We start from the raw sequence: 17,513 nt of genomic DNA on the forward strand, positions 1-17,513 counted from the left end.
AATTATTTTTTTCTCAATTCTCAAAGGTGTGATGAAAGACAGAGTTTTCAAGTACAGCACTGCTCTTCAGCCAAACATCACAAGGCCACACGGGTACGTTGCCGGATTTATTGTCAGCCATGTTTCCAAGCAGCTGACAGATAATCAACTCTTTGTGATGTCTTTTTTTCTTTTCTATAGGAGTGGGAAAAACTTTATGGAATCCAGATTCCAGAATACAACGCTAATGCAACACACAAACCCAGGAGACAGCAGATCAGCACAGTATAAGAAGCCAGCATTCGTTCCGCCATTCATCAGAAATGCAAACACAAAGGGGAATACAGTACTCAAGGACAGCATAAGAACACCTCCTGCGTTTGCTCCTCCGTTTAAAAGACACACAAGCATTGTTCAGGAGAGCTCCTCTAAACCTCAGGAGGAGGAGGATAACCATGTCTTTGTAATCCCTTATGTACCGCCCACTAATAAAACACAAGACAGCACTGATGAACCTGTCTTGGTTGACAGTACAAGTAATAATGTGACGGATAATCAAAGCCTTTCTGTTGGCTGCGTCAGTCCTGGCACAGAGGCATCAAATGGGGATGACACACTTTCCAGGAGCCAAGGTGCAGTAATGCAGTCATTTTTAAGTGAAATTAGTTTAAACCTGCAAATGTTCTGCATAACATAGATAAAATAATGATCTGTATGTTGTCTCCTGACAGAAATGCATCAGAATCTTGAGAGCATTGAGTTGGCACGAGACATGCAAGCCATGAGGCTCAGGAAAAAGAAGCGCCAGAACATTCGACCTCAACCAGGAAGCTTGTATCTGACAAAAACCTCGGGAGCGGAGAGGATCAAGTTGAAAGTGGCAGTCAGTGGAAAACCCCCAGCAAGATACACCCAAAAACAGGCAAGGCCATAACTGCCACTGATCTATTTCTTGTCATAGTTTTGATTAAAAATGCAATCTTAATCTTGACATTCTTGTTTTTCAGCTATACGAGTATGGAGTCCAGAAGCACGTTTCTGAGATCACAAGTGAGACAGCTGAATCATTTCGCTTCAGTTTGCAGCAGTTCATCAAACAGGAAACATTTATAGACCGAGGTGGTGTTCAGCTTGCTGATGGAGGATGGCTGATCCCCAGCAATGATGGGACTGCAGGGAAAGAGGAGTTCTATAGGTATCAGTGAAATTAATCAGACTTTGGTGGTGAACTAATCATAATCCTAGGGTAATCAAATCAGCAGACTGCAAGCTAAATGTACTGATTATCATCTTGTTCCCTCTTGCCCACAGAGCACTATGTGACACCCCAGGTGTGGATCCTAAACTAATAAGTGAGGCGTGGGTGTACAATCACTACCGGTGGATTGTGTGGAAGAAAGCCTCCATGGAAAAATCCTTTCCAGAAACAATTGGCAGCCTTTGTCTCACCCCGGAGCAGGTTCTGCTTCAACTGAAGTACAGGTACTTACAATAAGATTAAATCTTACTGTAGTTAAGTATTTTTCTCCAGTGTAATTAAAATCAGTGGGCAGAAATATTCAGTAAGTTCTTAATTACACTTTATTGCTTATTATGTCAAGTACAATAGAAGACCAGGACTGATCTTGTACATATTAATTATGGTCGTCCACAAATCCTAATTTTCAAGACTGATTAATTGCTGATTTCGATCACAATTAATAGATTAAAAAGTCAGAATACTGGAAAATGAACAGTGTAGAAATTGCCGGAGCAATTATTCATGTATTTTTCTTGAACTTGTTAAACTCCTACTCCTTATCTTACCACCTTACAACAGCAAAAACCCCAAACCCTTAATTTGACCTTTCTTGTTCACTTTAAAGACAAAACCAGCAAGTTTAAACACTGCAGAAGCTATAACTTGAACATTTTTGACCTTTTGAAAGGGACTTAAATGATCAAAATAATTGTTGGTTATCTGTCAGTTGACTCATTGATTTGTTGCTTGTCATCTTAAGCATTCATGTTGTGTTTTATAGATATGATGTAGAAGTGGACCACAGCTGTAGGCCAGCTCTGAGAAAAATCATGGAAAGGGACGACACATCCGCCAAAACCCTGGTTCTCTGTGTCGCCGAGATCATCTCCAGGGGTCAATATCCAAACAAAAAGGGTCGAAATGAAACCGTGACTCCACAAGGCACTGATGCCAAGGTTGAAACTCCGTCTGGAGTCGTTTGGCTGACTGATGGTTGGTATGCCATTAAAGCCCAGCTGGATGAACCTTTAACAGCAATGCTTCACAAGGGACGACTGGATGTCGGTGGCAAGTTGATCATCCACGGGGCTCAGCTGGTTGGATCGCAAGATGCTTGCTCCCCTCTGGAGGCACCTGATTCTCTCATGTTAAAGGTGCTTTAAGAGGGATGTCACAGGTTATTGTATTTTCTCACTTGGCAGCCAAATAACAGGTTATTTTATTTATTGTTTAGATTTGTGCCAATAGCAGCAGACCAGCACGATGGGATGCTAAGCTGGGGTTTCACAAAGACCCACGGCCATTCCTGCTTCCAATCTCATCTTTGTATAGCAATGGGGGGCCAGTAGGATGTGTTGACATTGTCATACTGAGAAGCTACCCCATACAGGTGCGTTTAGTGTTGCTTTGATACACAGTATTGCCAATGTTTGTCCCAAAGGTTCATGTTATGACCGTATTTGTGTTACGTTGCCCAGTGGATGGAGAGGAAACCAGATGGGGGTGTTGTGTTTCGTTCTGTTCGTGCAGAAGAGAAGGAGGCGAGACGATTCAGCAGCCATAAACAAAAAGCTATGGAGATCCTATATGCCAAGATTCAAGCTCAGTTTGAAGATGAGAAAGGTGGGGATCATGGTTTCCACAAGTTAAGGACAGAGGTAAAAAAAATTTGGACATGTTTTAACAAGTTGTTATTTCCAGGGAATATCAAGCACCAACGGAGAAGACAAATAATTAGTCATCAGGATGTTGCAAGTCTACAGGATGGAGAGGAACTGTATGAAGCAGTGGGGGATGACCCAGCTTACCTCGAGGTGATAAGAATCACTGATTGTTGGATTAATTTCTCTCAATATGAATGGTTGCAGCACCTTACCTTTTTTTTTTTTTTTTTGCATCCATGTCCTAGGCTCATCTGAGTGAACAACAGTTGGAGGCTCTTCATACTTACAGGCGCTCTCTGATGGAAAAGAAGCAGGCTGAATTACAGGATCGATATCGTCGGGCTTTAGAAGCAGAGGACAACGAAAAGAACTGTCCCAAACGAGATGTTACACCTGTGTGGAGGCTCTGCGTCGCTGACTCCACGGACCAGCCTGGTAATGGTATGTCCATATTAGTTTGATTCATATACAATGACTGTAACTTGCATGTGTTCCAATTGTAAGTTGTTTTCTTGGTTTTAGTTTACCAGTTGAATCTTTGGCGACCGTCCTCTGACTTGCAGTCTCTACTGAAAGAAGGCTGTCGGTACAAAGTCTATAACCTCGCTACTTCTGAAGGAAAGAAACGCAGCAGCATTGAAAGTGTTCAGCTCACTGGGACAAAGAAAACACAGTTTCAGGACCTACAGGTAGTGAGGGAGGACTTCTATATACTATGTAAGATGACAGAAACATTTTCTGATATATATATATATCTCATTTTATCGTTCAGGTTTCCCAAGAGTGGTTGTCAGCACGTTTCCAACCACGAGTCTCCACAAATTTTGTTCATCTTCAAAACCCCGAATACCAGCCGATATGTGGAGAGGTTGACCTCACAGGATGTGTCATTAGTATCGTAGATGAACAGGGTAAGTAATTCGATTTTTCTTTTCCTGTTTCTGCCATCAGTATGCTGTCTACTGTTTCATTGTTTGTGCTTTTCTACACAGGTTCTTCTCCTGCGTTTTTTTTGGCGGATGGGGATATAAACTTTGTGAAAGTACGCTGTTTCAGCAGCTTGTCTCAGGCTGGCCTGGAAGACGTGCTAAAACCACGTGTCCTGTTGGCTCTGAGCAACCTGCAGCTGAGAGGTCAGTCCATGTACCCCACACCGGTCGTCTATGCTGGAGATCTCACCGTCTTCTCTACGAACCCCAAAGAGGCGCATCTACAGGAATCCCTCAGACAACTCAAAAGCCAGGTACCTTCACAGATGCTGACATGCTTCAAAATCAGCATTTACCATTCTCTTTATCGAGAAGTCGTAATTACAATCATGTCTTTATTTCTTGTTTGAAATGGGACACATCCACTTGAAACAGAAATCAGCGAAGCACAATTGCAAAATTGGGCGTAAAGAAAATACAGTGGTTGGATGCAAGTGCACAGATGTGTGATGCTCTAATTTCTTTTCATCTTGTATGAAATATATTAAAATGAGATAACTCTTATGTTGTGATGTATTCTCAGTGTCAAGAAAACTTCTTTCTGTCTGCGGAGGAGAAGCTTTCACATTTGTTGAGATCGGATGGCCTGAGCTCTGTCTCCTCTCCAGCTCCGCAGCCACAAAGCCCTGCTTCCTCAACAATTGTGAGTTAATATCTATGCTCTGGTATGTTAGGCTTTGATATATTTGTCTTAACCACTTCACACTGTCTTTTTATGCAGGTTGTTTTTCAGAAGCCAATCAGAAGCGTTGGAGCTTTCACACCTGTCAGCAGGAACCCTCCTGCAAAAACGTCTTCAACAGAAAAAGATCCCAGAAGCCTGAAAAGAAGGAGAGCTCTGGCTTTTCTGTCTCGTGTTCCGTCTCCACCGCCTCTCTCCCGTCTGGGCCCAGCGGTTTCTCCTTTTGCGAAAAAGACATTCAACCCCCCACGGAGATCTGTAGCACCTAGCACTTTAAAAACTGCACAGACCACAGCTCACCAACCCGTCGACTCCTTGGGGGAGGATGAATGGGTGAACGACGAAGAGCTGGCAATGATTGATACGCAGGCATTGCGTGTCGGTGATGGAAAGTAGATGCATACGACTGTATTGTGACAAGCACACTTCATCTGTACAAATGAGTGTATGTAAATGCTGTGTACATATTTTGTGGTTGTGTTTGTTGTTTCACTGGAATCATTAAAGTGTTCAGAGTTCAGTCAAATCAGTTCATGCTCATTTGCAATCTTCTATTAAGTCTTAATGTTTAATCTCTGTACGGTTCATTCTTACTCAAATTCAGAATTACAGCCTTGCAATTTATCCCCGTTTTTACTGTTTTAAATACCAATAGTTAGTTGTTTTTGTGCAATTTTGTTTTTACCGTTATGTAGTTGTTTTATAGCATAGTGGCATACTGAAGGCAGACAATATAAACCACGTGCAATAGTTGAAAACCAAACTGGAGATTCTCTTTGGTCATTTTAATCGTTAAGTCGCTGATTAGTAGCAAAAGTGTAGTAACTAACACGTTTAGATTTTTTATTGGCAGACAAATGATTCCACCAAAGGTATACAACATTTAATGTATGTGTTAAATCGGTCCAAAACGGTTAATTATAAGTGCAATCACAAAGTTCTTCCAAATATACTTTTAGTTAGGATGATTAACTTGAGGTAACAGTAGTTTATTTACCTTAAAATATATTCCTTTTCCTGATGTGTTGCTATTTAATATAAATTATAAATGTTATGAGACCCTTCACTATAATGCAGTACAACACAGTCACGTAAAATAAATCATGATTTAAATAAAAAACGTGTAAGTAGCTTAATCAAACATGGCAGAACGTAGTTTACGGTCTGACACTGCAGTGCCGCAGGTGGCGCTGACGGGCTCACTAACCGGTTCTTCTGCCGTTAATAATAAAACGAAGAAGAATGAAGTCACTTCCGTAAACACAAGGCGCAAGCAATGTTTAAAATTTGCCACCAAGGTTTATTAATATCACTGTTATCCTTTCATTTATGTACTCTGAATGTATACGGTAAGATTGCATCACTACCAACATTAAGTGTACACTTTTACTTTGAAGACTTGAATTGTTTTATCATTTTTAATTCGTCTTTTATTTGTTGTTTCCCGTATAAAGCGTGGGTCGATACGTTAGCTCATAGATAACCGTTAGCCGTTGGCAAGGATTTGATTTGAATGTACACACATAAAATATATATTTATATGTGTGTTATGAAACCGTTTTATAACTGCAGATACACATATTAATGCTAATGTAAACTGACTTTGTGGTACACGTGTATACTTGAATGAACGCGGATTAATCCGATTAGATTAGATTACATTCAACGTTATTGTATATAGTACGGGTGCACACAAAATGAAATAATTAGTTTAAATAATCTGTTGGCTGCCTAATTTAATAACTGTTCTGATTATTATTTTTTTGTTCATGCAGATGTCTCTCACTGAATTCTCCTGTGCGACCTCTAATGCCACAGAAAAGCTGTGTGTGGGTGAAAGTGCAGAAGATTGTAAAGATGACTCTGCTGACAAGAATGCGAACTGTGTGAGTAATGGCTGCAGCAGTCAAGACAAGGATGTGAGGGAGCGGGTGTTAAAGGAAGTGGGAATCACCAGCACAGCTTTCATAGGTCCAGCATTTCCTCCAGCAACAGCCCCGGTGAGGTCAGACATCGACGACTCGCTGAGTGAGTTCTACAAAGAGCTCGAGAAGATCGATACACCTGATGGTGCTAATGGTAACCCAGGGAAACAAGGCACAGGCTTTGTCCAACGACGCAAACCTCCTAGCAAATCTACCACCAAAGAGACTCAGGATGTTCCAAGGGAGAGAACTGTCAACACAAGAAACTCTGCAGAAACAGACGGCTGCCAGAAAAGCAGTGGAGCGGCTCAGTCATCGTGGCCTCACTGGTATCAAAATGAACCGTACCACCCTAGAAGACAGAGGCCAGGCCCGGAGCTGAGCTCTGCTGGTGCTGTTTCTGACCAGTGGCATTATCCTCCACCGCTGAACAGACCCCTGAATCCTAGATTTCACAGGCCACCGTTCCCTCACAGACCACCCCCACCTGCATTCTCAAATCCACAAATCCCACGACCACCACTTGTGAATCCTACCTCGAGTCATCCGGGTGTGACCAACCAGTATCAAGACGAGTCGCGTTTTCCAGCATTTTCTAGATTTCCACCTCCAAATGTAGGCACTCCCCCCTCTCGGGACTTTTCTGGTGATCCGCCTCATCACTTTGATAGGGACTATCGGGATTTCAACTATGCTGCACACTCAGATAAACTAATCAGGCGGTCTGGAGACAGAAAAGAAGAATGGTCTCAGTTTGATGAAGATTTTGACAGGATCCAGAGATTTGAGCCAGAAGAGGAAGTGTGGGAGCGGCATCACTACGATCCCCGTGATGATCCTCATAGACACCCTTCAACCCTGGTGCTGATCCTCATGAGGGGGTTACCGGGATCTGGGAAATCAACGCTTGCCAGGTACATCTGTGTGTAACATTGAGTTTCATAAATTGATTTTGTGTCCGTCTGAACGTATCTGAAAAGTGCATGCATGTTGTATAAGCAACACTTTGGGATGGTTTGTCACAGGGAGCTGCTGTCCACTGGTCCCAGTGGGATTATTTTGAGCACAGATGACTACTTTGCACATAAAAATAACTACCGCTATGATCCAGGCCTTCTTGGAGCCGCACATGAATGGAACCAGAGCAGAGGTATTGTCTGATTAAATGCTTGTTCATGTTCAGGTGAAATAAAATTTCCCTTTTTTGTAAGAAGAGGAGATACAGGGGTATGCTTTTTCTCTGTTTAAGTTAGAAGAGGTGACTGTAGTTGTTGAAGTATTAGGCAAATATTTCATCCATGTTAATAAAGTTTTAGGAATAGGAAAGAGACTTATATTTTAATGTGTATAAAGACAAAATGGTTGCACAACTTAAACTTCCAAATTAAGGAGGTTGGGGACAATTAGGAGGAGGACAAGACACTCACATTTATCTTATTTATTCTGGCTTGTAAGTGTTTTTTTTTTTTTTTGAGACAAATTAAATGTGTGTATGTGTCTCCTTGATTTGGAAGTTTAAGATGTGTTACTTTTTTTTAATTTTTTTTCCCATGCGCTTCATTTTGGTGTAGCGTTCAGGAGAATATTTTAATGTTGAAGGACAAGCTCTTCTTGTAACTTACATTTTTTGTTTTCTTGTCATGCTCTGTTCTCTCTCAGCTAAAGATGCTCTGCATGACGGACGGTCTCCCATTATTATCGATAACACAAACCTTCAAGCATGGGAAATGAAGCCGTATGTCAGAATGGTCGGTGTTGATGTTACATATTAATACTTATTTTGTTTTGTTTGGTGTTTGAGACCACATCCGTAGCTCTTAATAATAAATGTCTAATTTTTCCCAACAGGCTTTGGAGAGAGGATACAAAGTGGAGTTTTGTGAACCTGACACCAGATGGAAATTCGATCCTTACGAACTGGAGAAGTACGATTTCCTAACTATTATAGTTACATTTTATTGTAGGATTAAAAAAAACTACTTCTTCAAACTTCACACCCTAACGTAGCGACTCCGTATTGTTTCCCCCCCACAGGAGGAACAAACACGGTGTTCCTCAGGAGAAGATTGCACAGATGCTGGATCGCTTTTCATTTCCCATATCTATTGACATTGTAATGAATTCACAAGACCCACCTCATGTGAACCAGAGACGTCGACCAAACGATTTCGCAGCCCGTTAAGTTTACCTTGAAGACCAGCCCTTTTGTACTAATGTAAAATTTGTTAGCAGCTGTTTTTACGTAATTTTTAATAAATCATTTTGTATATTTGTTAATACAGAAGAAATATATTTTTCTGAGACAGCTCTGTTTAGTTTGGCTTGTGTAATATCTTTTTCTAAGACTGATATTTCAAACTGTTCTGAACAATATGCAACAACATGAAAAACAAAAAGGTTGCCTTGATCTGCCTCGTGTCGGCATCCTGTCTTAACTGATTGCAGTTGGTTGTTAAAATAGTTTATGGGCGTTCTTAAATGCCCAAATACACTTCAGCTCTGTTCTGGTTAGCCACGAGTTTACCAGGTCATCTTATCTTATCTTTTTTTTTTTTTTTTTTTCAAAGCAAGGAGCTGATTTCTGGCGGCAACAAGGCACGCCAGAAAAAAAAAGTTTTTCCTTTTATCTTCTAGGAAGTTCCAGATGTCTTCTAGTTCACGTTTAATTTAGCCGAACGTTAAAATGATTCTCCTCATTTAGTTTATGACCACATCGCTCAGGGGTTTGTTGTGTAAAGATGTTATTCATACAGAGATAAAGAGTATTCTTTTATGACCGATACATGGGTGCTGTCGTGTTTTTATTGTCCTGTTTCTTTGGGAAAAATACTGTCTTTCGTTACAGTGAAAGACCACCAATAAGACGGTTTCTGATTTATTTAAGTTAAAAGATAAGTTCACAAAGTTAAAAGAGAATAATCAGTTGTCCATATGAACACCTGCTGTAATTCTCCTGTTCATACTCCCATTAAGATACCCTCCTCCTTATCGGTTTTGAGTTTGTGATGGACGACTAATTCCACAGTTGTCAAAGTGTACAAGAAACCGATGTGAGGCTGGCTTTCACATTTTCAGTGTTTCCCTGTTTACTTGCAGTGGAAGGATTGCGACAAAAAAGAGGACATTTACATCTAAACTTTTCTACGGGCGCTCCGGCTTCCTCCTACAGTCCTAAGACATGCGAGTTAAATAGTGGGTGTGGTTGGTTGTGTATCTCTGTGTTAGCCCTGTGATGGACTGACAACCCATCCAGGGTGTACCCCAATGGCAGCTGGTGCAAGGTCCAGTAGCTCACGAGCCTCTAGGACTTAAAGATAATTGACGGGTGGGTGCATCCCCCATCGCTGAAGTGAAATCAGTAGAAACAGAAGCAGTGATTACAAGAAGAAAGGCCTGCAGGTGGACGCTTGACCTTTGTTACTTTGTGTAGTCAGAAAACTAGTTAAGCCGTCCTGTAAGGAATGGGCTCAAGTTTGAAAGTGAAGAAATAATTAAAGCATTCTGTCGCTGTCATGTAAACAATTTTCTCCTGAGACAAGTCGGCCGAAGTAGAGTGACCTCTTTACGGCTGCAGCGAATTACAGCAGGGAAACACCGTATAGAGACCTTGTTATAGTTAAAAGCTCTGACCTTGAGCTAACCCTAACAGCGAGCGTGGAGAGGCCATTGTCTGATAGCAATCATTACCGTGTCTCACAGGAAATCACATTTTCCTTTTTCTATTCCCCCTGGTGTTCATTAAAGCAGCACACGGAGGTGAAGCATTGTTGACTTTATGGTTTGTTTCCAATCAGTGGCGTGTCGAGAGCCAGAAATGGTATTTATTTTTTTTCCTCTGGAGCTTGGAGTGTTTTTTTCTTAAATGCGTCTTCTGTTTGCGGTACCTGAAACGTTCTTGTTAATGTGTTGTGCTTCAGGAAAGAGACACAAGTGGTTTATTTTGGACAAGACTATGATTTCTGCTGCGTGTTTAAAAATAGCACAGCAACAATTGGATGCACGAAAGCGGCGTTGTTTGTGGCTGGTTCTGGCGAAAGAGAAGATGAGCAGTGAATGACTGGAGTACCAACAAAGAGGAGCAGACAAAACAGCGATATCTTACAACTGCAGCTCAGGCGGGAATGCCAGTTTTGTGAAGCAAATATCCACATTAGGAGGCTTTCAGTGCATGATAGCAAAGGGTTCTTCATCGCAGTGGTTTTCTTTTCATGCTTGAGCTCAAGCTGAATTCTGAAATCTCCCCCCAGGCGAAGTATTTTGCAGGGTTCTCAACTGCTGTTCCTCAACCCAGTTTAGTGCAGTTCATTTTTTATTTATGGTATTTCCATTATTTTCAGACATCACACAGTTTTCAGCTGTGCTTTCATCTCGGATGCTTTTTTCCAGCCGTCCAATTGGTTTGGAAAATGTTTCACTGGTCCATAACCTGCACCTGAACTGATCAGCATCAGACTGTTTGTTGTTAACATGACTCTGAAGGTAAAATGAAAGTTTTGGGGGACTCATTAAAATGAAAACATGAATGACAACAGGGAATGATTTGCTGCATCGTGATGCACCGAGGCTGACTGTGATATTGCTCAGACTGCTGTATTGTCTGCAGCTTCCTGTCTTTTCTCTGGAGGTTTATTAACACAGTCCTGACCTTGATAAAAGCTAAAGCACCCTGGCTCCCTAGGAGGAAGGAGAAGATGATTTAAATGCTTGCTGCACAGTCTGTGAAAACTATTTCAAAGTGAAATTTGAGCCTTTAGGACGCAGGAACCCTGGCACAAATGAAATCATTGCTTTAATTTGAGAATTTGGCTGCGATGGAAATGAAGGGACATGCTGCAGGACTGTGTGTAGATTCTGGGACCAGCCACCAACAAACAATCAGATATTTTATCAGCTGACTGATTAGACAAGGCTAGCTTGTCAAGTGACTAATTTTAATGTCGGCTGAAACAAACTCGGCCAAAAGAAGTGACGCTCGAGACGGGCATTAGTTTTGCCCATATGACCATCCACACCATCATGTGATGTTTGCCAACACTGTCTCCCAGAACTTGCAAGGCACAACTATCTGACTGGGTTCGGGTCATTCGTCGTGGACTCGCTCAAAGAATGGAAAGAATGCAAGTAAACAATTTGCATAAATAAACCAAGGTTGTAAAGAACGCCTCAATAAAATCAATAAGGTTTTAAGGATGCCTGGATAAAAGAGAGAGAGAGAGAGAGAGAGACTCTCTCAGAATATTTGATCCAGAGCAAAATCATTTCTCTACAAATCAAGAGCGACATTATAATCTCAGCAGGGAACAGGGTGGCAGCTGTGTGCGATAGCTTTAAATTAAAAGCGCTGACCTTTGAAATCCAACAAGCCTTGATAAAGCTTCAATCTGTCCATGAGCAGGAGTGCTGAACTCTCTCAGACGGCCCAGGAAACAACTCATTTCCGCAGAAAAACAATCTTTATTCTGTTTCAAAACAATCTTTTTTTTTTTTTGGACCACCTGCACCACGGGCGTTTTGACTTAAAGAGAGAGCTCTACTTCAGCTCTGACCATAATGAGAATAAGAGAGCATCTGTATACTCTTTGCAGTATTCATTCGCAGAGGCAGGCCTTCAGTCTGTGACCTTCTGCAAGCGTGCTTGAAAATTATCTTCGTATTGTTAGAAAGGATAAGATGTCCTTATTATTCTGATACTGCACATGGGATTTTGGCCGCAGTTCCTCCAGTGAAAACAGCACTGTTTGTACTTTTTGCACCGTTCTGTATTGTTTGCATAACCGCGCACACTCACACTTAATGTTCAGTCCCTTGTATTGTCTCTGTATAGCCATGTGTCTTCATGTAGCTCCATTTTCTTGAACATCCTCTAATCTCACTGTCTACTGCACCTGCTATATATGGTGGAAATGACAATAAAAAACCTCTTTGACCTTTGACCTCTGAAAAAGAATATAGGGCATACAGAGGATTTCAGGTTAGATTAAACTGGTTAAAACGCTCATATATATCAGCGCCGGTCACAGGGATTTATACCCCCCCTCCTTCCCAAAAGAAACAACAGCAACAAGACTGTGCCAACTCTGAACTGTAGTTTGTGCAACAGGCATACTATCAATAACAGGATGTCGGAAAAAGGAAAAGTCATAATTTCTGGAGGAGCTGAAAACCCCGTGATGGCACCACGAATAGCTGTCGTCATTATCTAACTTCTCTTTTGCTTTTTCTGTGCACTTCTCAGACTTGTTTTTTCCTTCACTTGTGACATTATTTCCATCTCTGAGGAACATTTGCAGCTGTTTAAGAATAAAAACCATCCAGGCCGAGGGCTGCTAGGAGTCCTTGAAACACAACCTCTACGTAAGATGGAGCCTGGCTACTAAGTGAATCTGTAATTTAGTGGATTTATCACAGAAACGGAGCAGAGACCTCATCAGAGAGGACACCTGTGTTTGCAGCGTCTCGCTTTGTCCATTTGCCAAACAGCGTAAATGCGTCCGCGCTTTGTACTTCCCAGGTACAAAGGTGCGTGTGATTCTAATGTGATGACGCCTGCAGCGGGAAGGAGCTCGTGTGCTTTGAATGATGATGATGATATGAGACAGCTTGATGAGTGCTTTGTGCTCCCTCATTGGCAGCGATGAAGCACAAATACGTTAGTGCCATTAGCCGTGTTAAGAGACGGAAAAGGGCAGACGCAATCAGAGCTGACACCCACGTGGGCAGAGGAGGACAACAAAAACTGGATCTGACAGGCTAATGTGCGGATAACGGCGCATAGCTAAAAGCTTTTCTTTTTTCTTTCTTTTCTTTAATGCTGCTCAATTTCATATCTATGCTAGTGGAAAAGCAGGATAAAGAGGAAACACTGATGGAAACCTTCATCTTTTTTTTTCTTTAAAGGCTCCGAAATCACACAAGTAGCTAAAAACTAATAGTTATCATTTCCAAAATGTAATTTTCCCTGTAAATTCACATCCTATAGATTATTGCCGGTCTCTGGATTAATGTAATTAGACGCGTTTATTGTCTGTTGTTTCCCCTCGTTGCATTTAACAGGGGTTTAAGTTAAAAGCCATTAATCCTGGTTCACATTGTTTGTTGTGGTTGTCACGTGACGCCGGCAGCCAATCACAGCCGTCTGCTGTGACCGCACAGCGTGTCATCTTTTTTTTTACACACCAACGACCGAGCAGATGAATCAAAACCGCAGCAATGAGACCGGATACTGCATCACGACCGCTTCAAAATAAAAGCGCAAATGTTTTATTTTTCGACTCAAAAAATACACAAATAAAAAAAATAAATATTTATTCATTCATTCATTCATTCATCTTATGTAACTGCTTGTCCTGTGAAGGGTCATGGGAGGGCTGGAGCCTATCCCAGCTGTCAACAGGTGAGGTAGCCAGTCTACTGTAGGGCTAACAAAAATAAATATATTAATAATAAATATTATGTATAACATAGAAAGGACTAGAGTGGACAGAACTGCCTATAATAGATTTAATTAAAGTGAATAGTTGAAAAGGCTACCATTCTATTACTTCACCTGGGTTCTTTCTATTACAACAAAAACATGCAATTTGATATAGTTCTTGTTCGATGTAAACTTTAATTTAAAGAATAAAAACAGATTAAAAATCTCCTTTATCTAAGTAGCTTCTTCGGTTCTAATATGCTGGTGGGTTATTATTATTTTTTTTTAGATTGGATTTTTAGATTGGAAAGTCTTTATTGTCCCAATTTGGTCAATTTGATTTGCAACAGCAGTCGACAGCCAAATTCATACCATAAAACAGAACAGTGCAATACACAGAAACATAGATGTAAATAATGAATGTCATCAGGTGAGTTATCATGACCATATATCATGTAGCCTACAGTGCAAGGACATGCCTAAAGGTTATTTAAAAACCCTACTGCTGAGGGAACAGAGATATCTGTTTGACTTGGGAAGGTATACCTCTTCCCAGAAGGCAGAAGTCGAAACTCAGCATACAGAGGGTGATGTGGGTCGGCTTAGATGACCTTTGCCCTCTGAATGACTCTTGCTTGATAAACATTGTCAAGCTGCTGCTGTGATTTTTTTGGCAAAGTTTGACAATACTCCCCCTTTATTAGTGATGCTAAGGTTCACGTAGCAGCAAATCACTGCAAAAATTAGGAATGACTCAATAAAGGATAAATAAAACATTTTTAAAAGTGATCTGTCAACATTAAAATCCCTCAGCTTCCTTAAAAAGAACAGTCTCTGGTTGGCTGTTTTGCAGATATAGTCCGTGCTGGCCCCTAGATGGTGCCCAAATATGTCCGTGCAAATAGACTAGGACTCATGGTCACAGCAGTTTCAGGTGGATACCACCCACACATGTTCTTAATAAAACCCTCCCCATCAGTCTATTAGAACTGAAGAAGCTACCTGGATAAGAGGCGAACCATCCAACAGGTCCAGCCCCTGTTTCACCATTAAATAACGTTAAAATACCATTTACCAAATTAAGGACGGACAAGAGCAATACACCTTTTTCACGGCACACATTTTGACTTGTCACATTAGGGAAAGCGGAGGCGTAATAATGAGGTCTTAAATCCGTTAAATGCACCAGTGAGCCAAAACAATGAACCAGCAGGCACTAAAGCAGGACCTCCTCTAATTGCTGCCATCATAAAGTATGACAAAACCATAAATGTCTGCTGTGTAAAAATAAATAAATAAATAAATAAATAAATAAATGTCTATAGGTCAGAGATTTGTACAGTGTTCATGCATGAGTTTAAAGGTCTTTTATATTAATTTAGTGAAACTAGTGTTATGTGATTGTGCAACTGAAACAAATTAGACCTAATTTTCTGTATTCAGTCAGGCAAAGAGGCACAAAATAAAAAATAACTTAATCAAAAATTGTACTAAAGATGAATCCATGAGCAGACTGTGAATTAAGGTTCCTATAATATTTTTTTCCTTCCCTTTGTTTCTCTCCGAGATGCTTTAATTTTGAAAGGCGTCGCCGGAAGTCTCGCCCCGCACTCTTCCTACCTTGCAGGTGTGGAGCTCAACCTGCCATGGATTTGATGCCGTCCTGCGGTCAGTTCGCTCCCGGCGGTCATCACAGTCACGGAGCGGCTCTCTCCTTCCATGTCCCCGGTATCGTCCTCGGTGGCGCCGCGTCGAGCCGCCGCCGCCGCCTCCGGTCCCGATGACAGGTCGCTCATTTAGATCCGAGAGGGAAGTTTACCTCCGGCGACCTGCGGGTAGAGGCGGACGATTGCTCGGTGCTGGGTTACACGTTTACGGTAAGTGACATTTTTGCATAATCTCAGTTAGGGGGAATACGTGCAGATATTATCGAGACAATAACTGCAGTTATTGCATTAGTATAAATTGGATTATAGTTGATTAAATGTATTATAAATACTACCTTTTGTCTTTATCTGGACTGGAATAGCTACATTTAGGAAACTTTGATGGAACTTAAAGTCCACCTGCAGCACAGGTCTGGCACCCTATAATCCACAAAATATATTTAGTAATATAATTATTTGTAATTAAAAGCTGAAGGGATTCCACTTAAATTAAGTTGCACTTTTTTGTGCTGTGCAGCAATCGTGCTCTGTATCTGTTACCTGTTAACATAATTATTTACTGCACAGTTTCATTAACAGTGAGGGGAGTCTAGCTGAGAAAAACCTCTAGACCTCTCACCACATTTTGACTCATTAACTGCTGGCTGTTTTGATGGATAAACCCCTTTTTATTCTCCTCTGTGGCTTCATAATCACATCAAACAGGTTTGAGCTTTCAACAGGGTTTGTTTAGTCACATAAGAGCAGAATAATGTGAAGAAGGCTGAAGGGGAAATGTTCTGAGCTGCTGATTTAGTATGGATCAAAATATCTGCTTATTGGCAATTTTGAAGGTGAGCTATATGCACCACTAAAACTCAATCTATGACCGGTTTCACCTTTACCCACTGGATGTCCTACCCCTCGGATATAAATCCGTGTGCCAGACATTGCCTCCGTCCAGTGATTTAATTTTAGTTCCCATTGTCAGTCAGCGGCAGTGCTCTGAGCCTCCCCAGCTGCTGGTTACATAATGTCAGCTGAGGACTACCACAGTTTAGCAAGCAGAGGGTGAGGGGGGGACTCGGCACACACAATAACTGAACCAGGCCAGATTACAGTGTTACATAAGGGATGCTTTACTTCCACTTGCCTGGTATGATGCAGATGAATCCAGAAATAGGTCTTGAGTTGAACGATGCTGCTAAACAAACAGAGGAGGGCAGCCTGTTAATGCACCGTGGGCTTATTGTTCTGTGGATCATTTTATGAAGGGGATGTATTTGCATTTAGTGTAGCACAGGTTGGCCCGTGTTGCTAATATCCTGTTACAAATCTGTCTGCGCACAGTGGGCTGCAGTCCATGTTACGGTCAAGGACGTGTCGGCCTAATGTCTTTTAAAGAAAGGTGGATGATAGCTTGCTGCCTACTTAACCTCATCTGCAAAGTGCACAGACACATTATGTGGGTCATTAGGTTACATTGCTCTGTGAATTTCTTTCCAGATAAACTTAAAACAGACTAGATATGGATGGTAGTTGACTTTAAAATGCAGTGTTCAACATGAAGTGGATTGTAATTAGATCTTTGGAGACTTGAGATGTACGTGGGATCTTTCCTCACATTCCTGCTGGTATATTTAAGTCGTATTTCATTTACATGTGCTTATTGATTTCATGATGGCAGTGACATACACCGATCAGGCATAATATTATGACCACTGACAGGACAAGTTAATAACATCGATCATCTTGTGACAATACAATATTCTGGACCTGGCATTCATTCATGTTGATGACAGCAGCCATCCCCAGCAGGATGCAGCCTGACACAGGCACACACACAAAAAAAAAAACGCTTTAGGAGTAACTCAAAAGATATACTCTGATCAAGTATCTGTGGGGTGATCCACAGAGGCCCCTCCCCTCAACCCATAGGACCCAAAGGCCCCCACTAACAACATTCTGTTGCCA

The 17,513-nt window shown here is 41.4% G+C and overlaps 2 protein-coding genes across 3 annotated transcripts; both read left to right on the plus strand.

The window, feature by feature from the left end:
• Positions 1-31: 31 nt before the first annotated feature.
• On the plus strand, positions 32-5,074 carry LOC311498410 (breast cancer type 2 susceptibility protein-like; the record flags this gene model as incomplete). Of its 2 annotated transcripts, XM_084558982.1 has the most annotated exons (14): positions 32-611; positions 711-901; positions 987-1,174; positions 1,291-1,461; positions 2,001-2,373; positions 2,454-2,609; positions 2,698-2,842; positions 2,921-3,033; positions 3,129-3,324; positions 3,406-3,572; positions 3,656-3,794; positions 3,876-4,126; positions 4,396-4,515; positions 4,594-5,074. In XM_084558982.1, the coding sequence occupies 14 exons, from the start codon at positions 32-34 to the stop codon at positions 4,948-4,950; spliced, it is 3,147 nt and encodes a 1,048-aa protein (XP_084415108.1). In that variant the 3' UTR covers positions 4,951-5,074. The 2 variants fall into 2 exon arrangements, with proteins under 2 accessions (XP_084415108.1, XP_084415109.1); XM_084558983.1 differs by having other exon boundaries at positions 597-901.
• A 183-nt stretch (positions 5,075-5,257) lies between these two features.
• n4bp2l2 (NEDD4 binding protein 2-like 2) lies at positions 5,258-9,257 on the plus strand. Its single transcript, XM_084559053.1, has 6 exons — positions 5,258-5,903; positions 6,330-7,393; positions 7,505-7,629; positions 8,139-8,227; positions 8,328-8,404; positions 8,514-9,257. The coding sequence occupies exons 1-6, from the start codon at positions 5,895-5,897 to the stop codon at positions 8,659-8,661; spliced, it is 1,512 nt and encodes a 503-aa protein (XP_084415179.1). The 5' UTR covers positions 5,258-5,894; the 3' UTR covers positions 8,662-9,257.
• The last annotated feature ends 8,256 nt before the right edge of the window (positions 9,258-17,513 follow it).

This window comes from Chelon labrosus, assembly GCF_963514085.1.
Source record: "Chelon labrosus genome assembly, chromosome: 13".
In the NCBI taxonomy this organism is placed as follows: Eukaryota; Metazoa; Chordata; class Actinopteri; order Mugiliformes; family Mugilidae; genus Chelon; species Chelon labrosus.